The sequence below is a fragment of the Desmodus rotundus genome, chromosome 9 (genome assembly GCF_022682495.2).
Source record: "Desmodus rotundus isolate HL8 chromosome 9, HLdesRot8A.1, whole genome shotgun sequence".
NCBI classification, from domain to species: Eukaryota; Metazoa; Chordata; class Mammalia; order Chiroptera; family Phyllostomidae; genus Desmodus; species Desmodus rotundus.
The window spans coordinates 48,291,732-48,307,961 of record NC_071395.1 but is presented as its reverse complement, the minus strand read 5'-3'; the positions used below and the strand labels follow the sequence as shown (position 1 = coordinate 48,307,961).

At 51.6% G+C, this 16,230-nt stretch overlaps 2 protein-coding genes across 3 annotated transcripts; both read left to right on the top strand.

The window, feature by feature from the left end:
- The first annotated feature begins 1,066 nt into the window (after positions 1 to 1,066).
- Positions 1,067 to 3,465, top strand: BST2 (bone marrow stromal cell antigen 2). The gene is made up of 5 exons (XM_024561004.3): positions 1,067 to 1,450; positions 2,274 to 2,349; positions 2,609 to 2,774; positions 3,039 to 3,172; positions 3,381 to 3,465. Exons 1-4 carry the CDS (start codon positions 1,142 to 1,144, stop codon positions 3,151 to 3,153), a joined length of 666 nt encoding a protein of 221 aa, XP_024416772.3. The 5' UTR covers positions 1,067 to 1,141; the 3' UTR covers positions 3,154 to 3,172; positions 3,381 to 3,465.
- A 3,145-nt stretch (positions 3,466 to 6,610) lies between these two features.
- On the top strand, positions 6,611 to 15,726 carry CCDC194 (coiled-coil domain containing 194). 2 transcript variants are annotated; one of them, XM_053911950.1, is made up of 5 exons: positions 6,611 to 6,940; positions 8,046 to 8,142; positions 8,518 to 8,650; positions 9,065 to 9,205; positions 15,645 to 15,726. In XM_053911950.1, the coding sequence occupies exons 1-5, from the start codon at positions 6,611 to 6,613 to the stop codon at positions 15,691 to 15,693; spliced, it is 750 nt and encodes a 249-aa protein (XP_053767925.1). In that variant the 3' UTR covers positions 15,694 to 15,726. The 2 variants fall into 2 exon arrangements, 1 of the variants encoding a protein (XP_053767925.1); XR_011650358.1 differs by lacking the exons at positions 6,611 to 6,940; positions 8,046 to 8,142; positions 8,518 to 8,650; positions 15,645 to 15,726 and adding an exon at positions 8,695 to 8,860 and having other exon boundaries at positions 9,065 to 9,200.
- The last annotated feature ends 504 nt before the right edge of the window (positions 15,727 to 16,230 follow it).

Sequence of the window (16,230 nt, the reverse complement as noted above, 5' to 3'; positions counted from 1 at the left end):
TTCCCAGCTGGGACGCCCCTTAGCCTCCCCATCAGGCTTTGTCACAAGTGCGTGGGCCTTAACCTAAGCGAGACCCAGAAGAACGGTGGCATAACCGTTCCAGAGGGGAAAACCACAAACCTTCCGTTTGCAGGGCTGGGACTAGAGTGAGGTGAGCAAGACACGCACCTTGGTTGCAAAATTCAGGTGGGGGGCAGTCAATGTTCTGTTGTCATCCCCATCTTATCGCTATGGAAACTGAGGCTGAGGGCCAGCGGCTGGCCCAGAGTCCCACGTGGAGGAAGGGCTGTTCACACACAGCCTCAGCTTCTCACCCACCACTGCGGTCCCAGGCTACCCTCAAGTTTGAAGGCCAGCAGACTGTGGCCCAAATAAGTCCCCTTCACCCAAGGTTGTGTCTCTACACCAGGGGTCCTGGTCTGGGAGGGGGGCTTCTGCTTGTGGGACACACAAGCTCCCCTGGGCCTGTTCAGCAAGACCGTTCCCCATCCCTTGTCATTTGGCTGTTGACTGGCTTTAAGCAGCCTAGGTAGAGAAATGGCCCTCCTCTGACACCCTCCAAGGCTCCTTACGGTCCCTTCGGACACCATGGCAGGGATGCTAACTGAACCCCTGCTGGGCCGCTATGGAGACCCCTGAACTCAAAACCCAGCCTCTTGGGTCACACCCTGGTCCTGCCTGCCCCCAGTCCACCACTCACCCCTCAGCCTCAGTTTCCCCAGCTGGGGACTGGACATGACAGCTTGTGCCTCCTCGGGTCGCAGGACGCAGGAGCATGGGGCTGGCATGCGCTGGGCAATCAGCAATTGCGCTGTCGCCCTTGGGGGCGCAGGAGAAGGGCAGGGACTTGTGATGAGGTCTCCGGGGCAGCAGCCCTTCCACAGCAGCTCGTGCACTACCACCCGGCCCAGGACATAATTTGGCAGTAACAACATACCTCTTTTCTGGAAACCAAAACTGAAAGCTAAACTGTTCCTTCAGACGATCCATTCAAAAATCTCTAGGTCAGGGGATTGTTTTAAGACTTTTCATTGGTCAAAATGGCTCCTATGCTAATAAGGAGGCAGATCCAGCCTCTTAGAAAGTCTCAGCTTTCTTTCTGACTCCCACCCACGCTCCCTACAACCCAGGACAGATCTCTATGACATCCACTTTTTACCACTATATCCCTTTGCCCATGAGTGAAAACTCAAGAGAGCTAATGCTGGAGTACCACAAGCTGCCAAGGTGGCTGGGGATCCTGCTGGCCCTGCTGGTCCTACTTGTGGTGGGTCTATTAGTGGCCACGATCATCCTGGCTGTCCAGGCCCACAGCCCGGCTTGCAAGGATGGCCACAGAGCGGAGCAGGAGTGTCGAAACTTCACCCACCTCCTGGAGAGCCAGCGGACCCGGGCCCAGGAAATCTTACTGAAGACTAAGGCCCAGGCCGCCACTTACAACCAGACTGTGGTAAGCCACTACCACTCCAAAGAGGGCCCTGTGCTTGGGGGATCCCCCCAGGGTCTAGGTGGAGATCCAGGTAGACCTTGAAACTGCCCCTGGGCCCCTATATTGGGAACCTGAATTCCCCCCAGAGTTTGGGGATCTCTAAACTCTCTTTGGGGTGCCGGTGTGGACTGGGGCCTTAAATTCCCCAGAGCACCCAAACAAGGAGCCTCAGTTTCCTCACTAGGATATGGATGAATCTCCAAACTCCAGGGCATTGGTCTGGGGGAGCTAGAAGCTCCCCTTGGGCAGAGTCGTAGGGGAGCAGAAATCCCCTCTGGGGGTTGGGATGGGAACTCACCGGACCCTGGAGAAGGCAGGGGCTCTTGATGCTTCTGCTGCAACCCTAAGAGGCTGAAACTTTCACTTGGGTCTTGATATGGGGGGCCTGGAAACCCCCACTGGACATCTTGCTTGGTTCAGAAATCCCGTGTTCTGGGTTTGAGGAGACCTCTAAATCTTCTTGGGCAATAGCCCAAGGGATCTGGAAACTTCTCCTAGGCTTCGAACCTGGGGAGCCTCCACATTCCTATGGGGGGTGGTGCTTAAAACTCCCATTGTGAGGACTGCAGCCTTAGCAGTGTCCCTGGGAGGGTGGGAGGTTGTGGCCAATCTTCAAGGAGGGAGACAGGTACAGAGAAGGTTGGAGGGGACCTTGAAAGGTGTTTGGACCTGAGCCCCTCTGACCCCAGGGCCTGGAGAGGGGTTCAGGTCCCAGAGACAGCAGCCCACCCCACCAGGGACAGAACCCCAGAGTCTGACACCCCCATCCTCCACCACACCCCAGGTGACCCTGATGGCTTCTCTGAAGGTGGAGCAGGCTCAGGGCCAAAAGTTACGGGAGCAAGTGCAAGAGCTTCAAGGTGAGAAAAATACAAGGCCCGGGCTTCCCTAGCAGGGCTCGGAGGAGCAGGGCAGGTATTGAAGAGGGAGAGGGAAGGTCCCAGGGCTGGGGTCAGGAGAGAGGGACGGGACCAGAATCCAGTGGAGGTGGGCAGGGGGCGTGCCAGGTTTCCAAGGTACATTCAGGTGAGGGTGGGGCTCGAAGTGGGGTCCTGTCCCAAGTTGGAGCCGGTTGAGGGGTGTGGCCGCGGTGCAGACATGCCCTCTGTCCTGTACTAGAGGAGATTAAGACATTGAAGCAGAAGCTGCAGGACACAACCCAGAAGCTGCAGGTCACAACCACAGAGCTGCAGAACACAACCCAGAAGCTGCAGGTCACAACTGCAAAGCTGCAGGTCACAACCCAGAAGCTGCAGGACACAACCACAGAGCTGAATCAACTAAGGTGGGGACACACCCCTAGCCACGCCCCCCTTAACCCTCTAGTCCCACCCCCCGGGATCTTCTTGACTCCGTAAATTCCCATTGCTCTGGGGACAAAGTTTGAATTCCAGACTTGTCCCTCTAGTCACCCAGCCATGGGTGGCAGCTGTCCACTCTCCTCCCTAGGGACTCGGTGGGAAAGAGGGCAGATTCTGAGGGGCGATGAGCCCAGCACTGGTACAGCCAGCCCTGGCGCCTGCCTGAGTTGCCCCATTCTCCACCTCAGAAAAGATCATGAAAGCTTCGACCGGGGCAATGGCTCCACCAGCTCCGGAAACACCCTCAGCCTCTCTGTCGTCGTTCTGCTCCTGACCCTGAGCCTCCTGGATCTGCTGGCCTGAGGTCCCAGGAAGCTGGCCGGTAAGGAGGGGGAGCTGGAAGGGGTGGAAGGGATTCACAGAGCCAGGGCCTGGGGAGGTGGCCTGCCTGCAGGGTGGAGGGCTGGGAGCAGAGGAGAAGGGTCTTTAGGAAGGACGCGGGAACCCCAGTGAGGAGGGAAGGCTCCGGGAGGGGATGAGGCTTATGTTCTGTCTACAGTTCTGCCCCGAGTCCCACTTATGTCTCTTAGGCCACAACCTGGACTGGTTCCGGCTCTGCTTCCCTGACCTGGCCAGTTTGAGAGGCCACACGACAGCATGGGCGGGGGGGGGGGGGGGGGGTCAGGGGACGGTTGGGGCAGTGGAGGGGGCCAGGTGGCGGGGGGTGGCTCATGGGGCAGCCTTGGGGGTGGAGAAGCATCCAAGTTGGTCCAAGGCTGCCTGCCCCTCGAAAATGGGCAGGTCATGGAATGGGGGGCATCTGCTTTTTGTTGTTAAGGGTTCTGGAAGGTCACTTTGTTCTGGGGTCTTTGGGTACGAAAAAGTAAACATTCCTTTTCGGGGGAGTGACCTTACTCTGAAGTTCCTGGTGTGATCACTCTCAAGCATCTGCGAACTGTTGATGTCTATATCCAGCCTTCCTTGCTCCAGAATGTTCCCGGAAACCCATGGGGTTTGGGCAGGTACCACTCCACTGCCTACCCAGCCCTGTTCTCCACTGGGATCATCTTAAAGGACCACACCCCCCCATCAGTGCTCACTGAATGCTCAGCACTCTACCGTCATCCCCACGTCAGTCTCCCCACGCTCACGGCGCAGATGAGAAGACACAGGCTATGACCAGACGGACACCTTGTCCGGTTCCCAATCCGCACCCCCCCTCCGAAAGTGCAGGGCTGAGATTCAAGCCTGGGTCTGCAGACACGCCCCAGCCAAGCATCTGTCACAATGTACCTCCCTTCTCCATACTCCCAGCCTTTCCCCCTCCAAACTCCTATGCATCCTGCAGAATCCCACCCCCAGAGAGTCTCTCTGCTTCTCCAAAATGAAGGGCCGTGGTCCTGATAGACCCTTCACCCACTCTCTGGGGTCCATGTCCCATAATTCCTTCCTTCTCTGTTATCTTCCTTCCTCCAAGTTTTCCTGGAATCCCAACTATTGCCCAAGCAACTTCCTGTCACTTGCACTGGGGCCAGGACTCTTGTGTCTGCCCAAAATTCTGCACTGCCCTCAGGTCCCACGGTCTCCAGACCAGGTGGTCAGCACACTCCCCCTCTGTGGCCCCTGCTGGCCACCCAGGGACCCCCCAGATACCATGTCTGTCCCCAGGCCTCTTGTCCCCCCTTCCGTTGGTCACCACTCTCCAGCCTCCTCAACCATTTCCCTGTGCATGGATGACGTCAGTTTCCTCCCTGCCTCACTGTGACATTTGAGGGCAGGTAGACTGGCACTATCCACGTTTGGGCTAGAATGTTCTCCGCGGGGGGTGGGGGCTGCGCTGGACAGGTAGGGTGTCGTGCAGGATGCTTGGCCTCCACCCATTAGGTTCTGTAGCCTCCTACCTCCTGATTGTGACAACAAGAAGTAACTTCAGACAATACCAACTGTCTCCTGGGGATCTGAGTCATATCCGGTGAGAACCCCTGCTCTAGAGAGCGAGGCCGGAGGCTTGGGGTATCCCCAGTTTGCAGGTTTGCATGGGGGCTCAGTGGGAGCTCGTGAAGCCCCTTTACTATGACTGAGTCATTTCACTCCCCACCAATAGCCCCCTCTAAAAAATGAGGAAACAGGTCCAGAGAAGTTCTCAGACTTTCTCGGGGTTCTCAGCTGCTCAGGCAATTGAACCCTTGGCCTCCCTTGGCTTTCAGGAAGCAAACCCATTGCATGGGACCACGTAACCTCAGTCCTCACCCCTCCCCCACCATCCTCCACCCCCACTCCCAGCTTGGCCTAACAGAATGTTCCAAAACGGGTCGGGGGTGGGGGGCAGGCTGGCCCCCATGCCTGGGCTGTATTCCACTGATGAAGGGGGTTAGGTTTGCCAAGTAAGATGGATTTGACCTCCTCAATTCTCTCCCCCCCAGCCCCCACACAATGGCCCAATTATAAACTTCTCTACTTCCTAAAAATATCTCACTTCCCTTGCGGGCTATGGCCCAGCCAGCCAGGGGTGGAGAAGGCAGGACTCAGGCCCTGCGAGTCTGTAGGGGTTCCAGTCCAGCAGGAATCTGGCAGTGATCAGCAGCTGCTGTGTGTCCCTGGCCTGAGGCTTGCCCTCTCTGGGCTCTGATTCCTTCATGTGGAACAAGAGGGATGGGGTGGGGGGTGAGTGGTTGGGACACTGAGATTCTAGTCCTCAGTGTTTACTCAGATCACATTTCCTGCACAAATAACTGCGCCAGCACCAGGCTGGGGCAGTGGGAACCAGGCAGACGTGAGCTTCGCTGTTCAGGGGATTCACCCAGTCTGCTGGGGGAGGCCGCTGGGAATCAGCTAAACACTACATGAAAGTACAGCAGAGAAAGAGAGCTCATCAAAAGGGGCCTGAGGTAGGGGGGAGGGGAGGGTTCTGGAGAAGACACTAATGAATGAAGAAGGGTAGCTGGTCACGGAGGGAGATGAGGGCGCCCTGGCAGAGGGAACAGCCGATGCGAAGGCCCTGGGTGGGAAGGCGCTTGCCAGAAGAGCATGGAGGAGGGCTGGAGGGTGCCTAGGAGAAGGAAAGGACGTCAAAGATGCACTACAGGCCTTGCAGGGGAAGGAGAAAGAGGAGGGGGATGAGAGTGATGGATTAGGAGGGAGAGAAGGGTAGAGGGTGAGACAAACTGGGGCGAAGTAAGAGGGGGAAGCAGGGAGGAGAAGAAAAAGGAGATAAAAATGGAGGAAGGCCAGGAGGAGATGAAGCGCCTGACAGAGCGTGAGGAGATTTGATTCTGAGAGGTTGTTCACTGTCCTGAATCTAATTCACGTTGTAAGATCGCCCCCTGGTGACCCACTGGAGAACAAGCAAGGAGATGGGGCCGGTCCACCCTTAGGTGTACAGTCTGGTGGCGTCAGAGTTGATCGCAGAAAGTGTGACAGCCTGACTCAGGCCTTTAGTCTTCCAGTCTCAGTTTCTCCATGAACAGAGTGGGAACAATACGCCCCTAGTCCCTCGCCACGTGCCCCCTATGCTGATGGGCGCTTTGCCTGGATGTGCTGATGTGGTCATCACTGAGCCCTAAGGACCTACTGCCATCCCCACTTCACAGAGGGCAAACTGAGGCTCAGAGGATAGCATGCAGAAGGCAGAGACAGGACCGTAACTCAGGGCCCCAGTCCTGTCCTAGGCTCCAGTGGCCTGGCCCCTGGTGGGGACCCAGCCCCTCCCGAAGGAATTGGGAAACACCCCCTGGCTGGGCGGAACTGTGGGTGTCCCTGGCGTTCCAAGGTGCCAATTAAATGCTCGTGGCCGTCTGGGGCTGAAGCTGTGGATGGCAGCATGGCCGAGCCAGGGCCAGAGCCGGGACGGGCTTGGCGGGTGCTCGCCCTGTGCGGGGCTGCTGTGTTCCTGGCGGCGGCGGCGGCTGGGGCAGCCCTACTGGCTTGGAATCTGGCTGCTGCGGCCTCCAGGGGCTCTCGCTGCCCAGAGTTGGAGCCAGCGGTCAATGCCACAGTGCCCCCCAGGGACCCAGCGCCAGAGGTCCAGGAGCTGCAGCGAAAGCTGGCAGAGGCTACCCAACGAGAGAAGGCTCTGGCCAGGCAGCTGGACCAGGCCAAGGGTGTCCATCGGGAGCTGGAGGAGGCTTTAAGGGCCTGTGAGGGCCGCCAGGTAAGTGAGCAGTGTTGTGGGCTGGAGCATCTACAATGTGGAGAGAGAGGGCCTGCACACACCCCCAGGGCTGTCCCCCGCCCCTGTGCCTGGGTTTCCCCAATTCTTCAATGTGAATGAGGTTAGCACCATAATCCCAACTCCTCTGCCGGTTCACCCTTGAGTTCACCTTCTGATCTAGAAGGCCCCTCTGTTCTCTGCTATTTGCCAGATAAACAGTAGTGGTTAGAGAAACCCCAGACCCCTGAGCCCACCTGGGGAGGCCCTGTTTTATCCTTTCCCCCAGTTGCCCACTCAACTCTCCCCGCTGCCCAGCCAGTGTCCCAGCCCTATTTCTGGAAAAGGACATTCATGTCACCTGTAATTAGGAGGCTAAACTTGGCTTCTTGGAGGAGGTACCAGCCAGGTCCTCCCTGTTCCCCTGGCCACCTCCTTCAAATACTTTAACTCTTCCCACTCCTAGGCCTTGCAGAAGAACCGTCCTCAAAGTTCCAACCATTCACATTTATTAACTACTGTGCATGTCTGTGTACTGGGCCCAGCAGAGGTTGGGCAGCGTGTGAATTTTAGAAATCAAAACAGACCTCTTACCCCCTTCCTGCCTGCCTAAGGAAAGGGCCTGGGACAACCGAAGTTAAGAGCAGCCTGCCCTGGTTCAAATTCTGATTTTGCCTCCCAATGGAAGATGCTCTAAGGTCAGACTAGTTCCTTTACAGAATGTCTCATAGGGGATGAATGATCCACATATCCAATCACTGTCAAACACCAGATGGGTTTGTGTTGGTTCGAAACCTGAGTCAGTGAGTCTAGATGTAGCTGGGACTGGAACCCCAGTCTAACTGCAGAGCTAAACCCTTTCCACATCCCCGTGTCTTGGGGTTGGGGGGCGGTGGACCTAGATGGAGACCTCCTTCCAGGCAGGCAGCTGTCAACACGCAATACCCGACTTCAGCAGCCATTTCTGTGTTTTACACTATAGAACCCCAAAGGACATTCCAACAAAGCTCAGAGAACACCAGTGTTATCTCAGTCTCCCCTAGAAAGGGCGGGGCAAATTCAGTCCTGCCCTCCCAGGATGCCCTCTCATCTCCCCTCCACTCCGCAGAGCCACCTTCAGACCCAGCTGATGATGCTGAAGATTGAGATGGAAGAGGCCAAGGCACAGGGGACTCAAATGGGGGCCGAGAACGGGGCGCTGACAGGTGTGTTGGGGCGCAAGGGTGCTGCTGGACAGGGCTAGAGGTGGGAGGAGCCTAGAAAGTTCCCAGCTACGCAAACATAATGTAAACGACATGCAAACGAACGCGAAAACTTATGAAAGAAATGCACATACCATGCAACGGTCACAAAAACGCAAATGCAACAAAATAGGCAAACGCCATGTGAACGACTTCCAAAAGCAATGCAAACCTACGAAATGCTATGCAAATGATACGTAAGGTCCAGGTAAACAGCACACAAATTTAATTCAAATAAGGCACAGCACACAAGTAGTAGGCAGACTATAAGCTCTGACGCCGGCGCGCGCGGGGTTGGGAGCCTGGTCTCCAGCCTCACCGCACCCGCTGCGCCCACAGAAGCCCTGGCGCGCTGGGAGGCGGTGGCCGCTGAGTCAACTCTGCTGCTGGAAGAGGAACAGCGGCGCGCACGCGCAGCCGAGGCCGAGAGCGGAGCCTGCGCGGCCCGGGAGGCGGCGCTGCGCGAGCGCGTGTGAGTGAAGGGGGAGCAGGGGCGGGGCCTTGGGGAGAAGACTGAGGGGGGGATCCAAGTGAAGGACCTGGAGTGGGCACCTAGGGGTGGCGAACCGGGTGGGCGCTCTGGGAGAGGGAATCCCCAGGCTGGGGCTGGCACTCTGCAGGCATGGGTTCTTAGGTTCGGACGCATTTTGGGGGCCCTGGGAGAGTGGCGGAAGAGTGCAAGGTAAAAGAAATATCGCGGGAGGGGCGGGGGATCTGGAGCAGAGCTTCGGGAGAAAGGGCTAGGAGTCATTGGGGAAGGGTCCCCGGAATGGCCGGGGGTGAAGAAAGGATTGGGATCCTGGGGATGGGGTTCCCAGGAAAGGAAGAAGAGTGCCGGCAGTCTCGGGGGTCCGGGTACTGACCGGCCCTTCCTCCCTCCCGGCAGTAAAGCCCTGGAAGCCGAGACGGACCCCCAGCGCAGAGTGCCGCACCCTCGGGTCCGCTCTGGGTCCTGGCCCCGGCCCAGCGCCCGCTCTCGCTCTCGCTCCCGCTCCAGGCCCTCTGGGGGCTGCCGGCGCACCCGAGGGTGAGTCAGCTTCCAGCAGGATGTGGGCTGGAGGCCCGGACAGACACTGTACGGCCCCGGGACGCACATGTGTAGAGGGGTGCTCACTCTGGATGAGGTGCCCGATCGATATCCATCAACGCTCAGCTTTAGACCAGCTGCTCTGAACAGAGACAGAAAGGAGACTCGATGCTCTCTCCCCGACCATCTTGTGCTTGCATTCTACAGACAAGAAACAGGCCCATTTAGTCACCCAGCGAGATCATGCTGATGTGGGACTTAAGTCCCCTCTAAGGATAACGTTGCCCTCATGCCACAGACATTAGGGTCCAGCCCTGGCTTAGGGGTGACCCGAAGAGGTCAGTTCTCCTCTCGGCCTCAGTTTTGTAAAATGAGTAATTGGAATCACATTTAGAGAGCTGGCTTCTCCTTGACACCAAAAACTGTCAAAGAGCACAGTAGGAAAACTACAGACCACTCTTCCTGTGAGAATGGTACGAAACTCCCACGTGGAATTTTAGCAAAGAGAACTGAGTAAAATATGCCACAACAAAGGTGGCTTATACCTGAGATGCAGGGATGCTTCAGTATTCAGAAGTTTGTTAATAAAATTCATCATACTAATGGATCGAATGAGAAAACAGTTCTGAAAAGAAGCCATCAAATTCAGGGACAAGGAGAAGAGAACCACTATCAAGTGTTTACTATAGTTTGGGAGGTGCTAGCCAATGCATTTAGACAAGAAAAAGAAATAAGACACAATTAGTAGAAAAGAGGAAGGGAATTTATAGGTTGATAAGAAAGCACTGTTTATACAGATCAAAAATTTATTGAAATAACAATTTCATGTGGCACAATTTCATGTTATTTTTGTCTTTTATATTTATATTTCACATAACTTCAGACTTACAGAAAAATTGGAAGATGAGTACAAAGAACTCCTGGGCACCCCTCACCCAGATTCCACAGATGTTAACTTTTATCAACTTTGCACGCGCTCTCTCTCTCTCCCTCTCTCCTTTTATTAAAAAGTTGCAGAAATGATGTCTCTTTGCCCATAACTACTTAAGTTTACATTTCCTAAAAACAAGGACATTCTCTCACGTAATTATGGTACACTTATGAAAATCAGGAAATGGACATTGAGAAAGCACTGTTATCTAATCTGCAGACTTTACACAGATTTTGCCAACCGTTCTGGTAATGTTCTTTATAGCAAAGGTTATTTTGGCTCACACACTTTATTTGTCACATCTCTCTCATCTCCTTTCATCTGGAGTGCTTTGTCTTTGCCTTTCATAATATTGGAATTTTTTTAAAAGCCCAGGCCAGTCATTTTGTGGAGTCCAAGTTTCGGTTTGTGTGGTGTTTCCTTATAATTTCAGGTTGGCATTTTTGGCAGGAACACATCAGAAACAATTTAATCTTACAGTATTACTTCTGGTGGTGTGATTATATATAGAAAACTCAAAAGAATGTACTGAAACTTTTCTATATTTAAACAACTAGCTAGAAAATCCTTTGAAAGAAAAGAAAGATTCATTTCAGATAGTTTTTTTATACCCAGGACTAAACTAATTTCCATATTATGTAAGGAGCTCTTATAAAAATAATTTTTTAAAAAACCTCATAGGAAAATGGACAAAGTTCACAGAAACATACCAAAAAAGATGCCCAACTTCACTCCTAGAAAATAAATGTAAATTGGAGAAAAAATGTGTTCCACTTTCCACCAGTTAGTTTGGCAAAAATAAAAACAAACACAAATTAAAACTTTGCAAATGCACTGTGTTGGCACTGCTGTAGAAAAACAAGAATCCCACGCAGCACAGGTGGAACTGCTCATTGGCACAACGACTCGAAAGGGCAGTTTTCTAGAATCTCTCAACATTAAAGTGCAAGCACCACTTGATCTATCGATTCCTCTTCCAGCAACTGTCTATAACTACACTCACATGGCTGCAAAGTGAACGAGTAAATGCAATGCAGAGTCCTAGGTTAGATCCTGGAACAGAAAAACACTTAGTGGGTGAATCAAAGTGTAGAGTTTAGTTAATAGTAATATACTAAGGTTGATTTGTTAGTTTTAACAAAGGAATCATGGTTTATAAGATGTTAACAATGGACGAAGCTTGGTGAGGGCTTTTCAGGGACTCTCTGTATTGTCTCTGAAATTTCCCAATAAATCTAAAGTTATTTCAAAATTTGAAATGTACTCTTAAAGATTTTATTTTTATTTTTAGAGAGGGGAAGGGAGGGAAAAAGAGAGGGAGAGAAACATCAATTGTGGTTGCCTCTCATGCGCTCCCTACTGGGGACCTGGCCCACACCCTAGGCATGTGCCCTGAATGGGAATTGAACCAGTGACCCTTTGGTTCCTAGACCGGCACTCAATCCACTGAGCCACACCAGCCAGGGCCAAAATGTACTTTTAAAAAGGAGAGGGAGGAAGAGGACATTATTACCAGATTCTTGGTAATTGCCATAAAATTGGAAACAACCTCAATGTCAGCCAACTGGGGACGTTAAGTGAGTGTCCTCCCATTCACATGGTAGAATACTGTACAACTATGAAAAAGGCCAAAGCAGACCTTCTGCAAGACACACGATGTAAAATGCAGGAAAGCAATAACCCGAGGGAGACTTTTATCCTAATGTTTCTAGGAAACACTGGTCACAGCTGTGGCCTCTGGGGCGGCCTAGGCGTTGGTGGGGAAGGCAGCCTCATGTTTCTTTGTATATCTCTTTGTAATATTTGCATTTTAAAAATCGTGCATATGTATTACCTTTTAAAACATTAAATTTTGTTTTGAAAAATTATTATTTTTTAATATTTAATTAATTTATTTATTTTGAGGGAGAGGGAAAGGGAGAGAGGGAGGGTGAAACATCAATGTGTGGTTTCCTCTCATGCACCCCCTACTACAGACATGGCCTGCAACCCAGGCATGTGCCCTGACTGGGAATCGAATCAGCAACGCTTTGTTTCGCAGGCCCACGCTCAATCCACTGAGCTACACCAGCCAGGGCTTGAAGAATTCTTAAGAGGCTGGTGGGTGGAGAGGAGTGGAAGCCCGTAGAACACTGCTCCTTCCTCAGCCAGTCATGCCCCTTATTCCCCGACCCACCTGGGGCTTGGTGGTGCCTGATCAGGGCCTTTACCTGAGAGAGGCCCACCTGGACAGGGAACTGGAGGGACCCGCCCTGCAGGAGGAAGCAAGGCTGGGGGGAGGAATGAGAAGATCTCGCCTCTGTGTTCCACTGTCGGCCACCAGGGGGCGCCCCAGCCTGCTGCCCATCTACCGCATGGTGAGGGTACAGAGCTTGAGGCTAAGTAAGGGTGGGTCTGAGAGGCCCCCAACCCTGTCCTAAATCCAGAAGTGAGCAGGAAATGGCTTCTCCCTCTGGAGGCAGCCAGGAGACTGGCCTTTGTCTAATTAAGATCTCCTCACTGTGTGTCTGTGGGTCCTAGAGCTGATCCTCGTAAAGGGCTGGGCTCAGGGCTGTTCATGGGACCTAAAACATTATCATTATTATTCACTTATTCTGCTGGCTCCATCTTGACCATACCTGTGGAACACCTGAAACTCAGTTCCGCAGGTGGAAGGAAGTGGGGAGCCATGGCATGTGTGTGAGCAGGAAAGGCACAGTCAGATCCGATGTCGGAGAGAGAGTTGGAAAGGGAGAGAGGACTCTAAACCCTTGGGGAGGCCCATAGGATTGAGGGTGATTTAGGGAGAACAGACCCATGCCCTGGCTGCACCAAGGATCCCCAGCCACCCAAGGGAGCAAACAGCACTCCTTGGTGGGTCCTGCCTCCTGGACGCCACCTGCCTCCCACTCCTCAGGGCAGGCCCCTGGCCTGACCTTGCTCTGTTCTGCCCCGTCTCTCCACCTGTGTAATTACCACTCAAAGTCTCTCTGTTTCTGAGTCTCTCTTTATTTCTGCAGCCCTGGCACGCCTTCCAGGTCCCTACCCTGGCCTCCTATCCATAGTAACCTTGGGGCCTCCCTCCTGGCTAGAGGCAGGAATGGGGGGACTGAAATGAGAAACCTTGGTGCAGCTGTGGGCCCAGAGCTCCTGGGACAGCAGCAGGCTGACCTCACTAGCCCTCCAGTTCCAGGTAAGAAAGTGGGTCGACTTTTTTTCAGCCAGGAACACGGAGGCCCAGAGAAAACAGACTGTTCCTCTCCAAAGGGCTCTCTTTGCTTTCTCTGTCACCTTCAAAAGCACAAAACTTAATCTCACTTGAGTTTAACCAAAACCCAAACACACTGGCATAAAGGTGGAGGGTTTTCTGAACTTTGTTGAAATTCTCCTTTACCAGGAATATCACTTCCTCAAAGACTATCCAAAACTTAAAAAAAAAAAACTCAAACAAACAAAGAAACAAACAAACCAAAAAAACCCCTCATGTCACGGGGAGGACTTCAGTGTCTGTTTTCAGGTAGTGACAGAGTTCACTTCCTCGTGACAGTTTTCCCTTCTCTGCCCGAACAAATGAAACCAAATTGATTGTTTTTAATTTTTCAAAACTTTAAAATTGAAGCCAAACTTTGGGATGAACCTCTGAGGGAATTCAGATGATAGGTTCACGCACAAAATTTCCTGTGAACATAACAAATTGTTTTCAGGAAAAAAACTGAACGCTCATCAGGGCTGATGCATTTGACCACGTGTGAATCCAAGGACACCTCCCGCCTCTGGGGTTTTCTGGCCGGGGACACAGGCAGAATGTGTTCAGAAAGTCTGTTTTTAGAGATTTTAGACACTGCTGGCAGGGGTGACAATGGAAACAACTTTGTTGGAAGACAAATTGATGACGACCGTCAAAATGCAAAACGTGACTGCTTTGGGAACCAGTGATTCCATTTGTGGGGATTTGCTATCAAATCTTATTTTGTTCATTGGAACAAAATTTAGAGAAAAAAATAGAAATGGTCTAAATGTTCACTGATGATTATTATGGTATTGTATGTAGTGAAAACCTAAACAGGAGACAAAAGGAATAAACAGATCCCAAAGACATAACGTTGAGCAAATAGAGGTCATCAGTTTTTCCATGAAAAGAAAATCTAGGCCAGGCTGGTGTGGTTCAGTGGTGTGAGTGCCAACCTGTGAATCAAAGGGTCACAGGTTCATTTCCAATTCAGGGCACATGCCTGGGTTGCAGGCCAGGTCCCCAGTAGGGCGCATGCAAGAGGCAACCACACATTGATGTTTCTCTCTTTTTCTCCCTCCCATCCCCTCTCTCTAAAAATAAATAAATAAAAATTTTAAAATATATATAAATAAATAAAATCTTTATTAAAAAAAAGAAAATCTAGCTGAGATTACCTCTATATTTCACTACATTGTGTTGAAATTTAGGTTTTTCTTGCTATTTCTGGGCTATATGGTTCTTTACAAGCTACATTGTAGCAATTTGAGAGGTTCTTTTTTACAGATTTTATTTCTTTATTTTTAGAGAGAGGGGAATGGAGGGAGAAAGAGACAGAGAGAAATATCAATGTGTGGTTGCCTCTCATGTGTCCCTAACTGGGGACCTGGCCTGCAACCCAGGCATGTGCCCTGATTGGGAATTGAACTGGTGACCCTTTAGTTCACAGGTTGGCACTCAATCCACTGAGCTATACCAGCCAGGGCTTGAGAGTTGTTGCTGTTTTTTAAATATTTTATTTACCTCCAGAGAGGGGAAGGGAGAGAGAAAGAAAGGGAGAGAAATATCAATATGTGGTCGCCTCTCGTGTGCCCCTAACTGGAGACCTAGCCCGCAACCCAGGCCTGCTACCCAGGCATGTGCCCTGACTGGGGATTGAACCACCAACCCCTCGATCCACAGGCCATCATTCAGTCCACTGAGCCACACCAGCCAGGGTGCAACTTGAGAGTTTCAAGCATCGCCTTCTGCTCGAAACCTTTTGAGGATCTAGGAGGAGCATCTAGACTTCCAGTGGACTCACCAGTGAAGCTTAACCCAACTCAACTACAGAGCCTTCTCAGATGTCCACGGAAGAAGATTCAACTGCCTCTCAACCTGCCTCAGAAGGTCTAGCAAAGAACCTCAGTAACTTGACTCAACCCCAGTACCAAATCCCCTTCCCTTCTACCAGAATATTCACCCTAATAGCAGGACAGAACTTACAGGGGCTGGGACTGGGGCTGGGCCAAAGCATACTCTGTAGGAAGAAGCATGGGGTAAGGACATTGGCAACTGCTCGGAAAGAAAGGATGCAACGGTGTTACAGGTCATTAGATACCGCACCCGACTCCTCTCTGAAAAGACCCCCAGGGGAGGGGCATTGAGGTTGAATCAAGATTCAGAAGATTTAGATGTAGCCGCCATTATTGCCTGTATCATCGAGATCCTTCCAATAATATTAGCGTGGAGTATAATTGTGACATGGAGTCAATTTAGCCTTAACCCTAATTGTTGTACTGTCTTTTTTTCCTTGCTAGTAATTGGAGGATCATTATGCAGCAGCTTGGGAGAGCTACTCTGTGCTAGGACAGACCATACGCCGATATCATGCTAACCTGCAAGATAAGGTCCGTCACGCCTTTTTTCTTATATCTCTTTTTTGTCTTCCTTCGCACCAGAAACGATAAGGAATCTATGTAGTTTGTATTTGAATGACTTCAGTCTACTTCAGTCCCACTTTTTTATTTGACCAAAAGAAGCACTAATAAGTCTTAAGTATCGCCGGTGTGTTTAAGAAGCATGAAACCCAACATCAAGAATTGGAAGCACGTAATTTATGTGGAAGGAATGTAAAGAAAAAGAGAGAGAAAGAAAACGCTGAGCGGTCTGGCCTGAGCATAATTAATGCAAGGCGCATTGACTAGATGCTCTGGTGTTCAAAAGTCTGAATTGTAATATTTTTGGATGTGCTATTTCAATTTGTAGTAGCAAATAAATGTGTGTATAGAGGATCTTATTAAAACTTAAGGCACATTTGAGTACCTTTAAAAAGATCTAGCTATTGCCGGATAGCTCGGTTCTTAGAGCATCGTTATGATGCACCAAGGTCGCAGGGCCCAGTGG

Coding starts and splice junctions, on each gene's coding strand:
- CCDC194 (XM_053911950.1), top strand. CDS start 6,611: ATGGCCGAGCCAGGGCCAGAGCCGGGACGGGCTTGGCGGGTGCTCGCC. Junction 8,651..9,064: donor GCGGCGCTGCGCGAGCGCGT/GTGAGTGAAGGG, acceptor CCCTCCCGGCAG/TAAAGCCCTGGAAGCCGAGA. Junction 9,206..15,644: donor GGCTGCCGGCGCACCCGAGG/GTGAGTCAGCTT, acceptor TTTCCTTGCTAG/TAATTGGAGGATCATTATGC.
- BST2 (XM_024561004.3), top strand. CDS start 1,142: ATGACATCCACTTTTTACCACTATATCCCTTTGCCCATGAGTGAAAAC. Junction 1,451..2,273: donor CCACTTACAACCAGACTGTG/GTAAGCCACTAC, acceptor ACCACACCCCAG/GTGACCCTGATGGCTTCTCT. Junction 2,775..3,038: donor ACAGAGCTGAATCAACTAAG/GTGGGGACACAC, acceptor TCTCCACCTCAG/AAAAGATCATGAAAGCTTCG.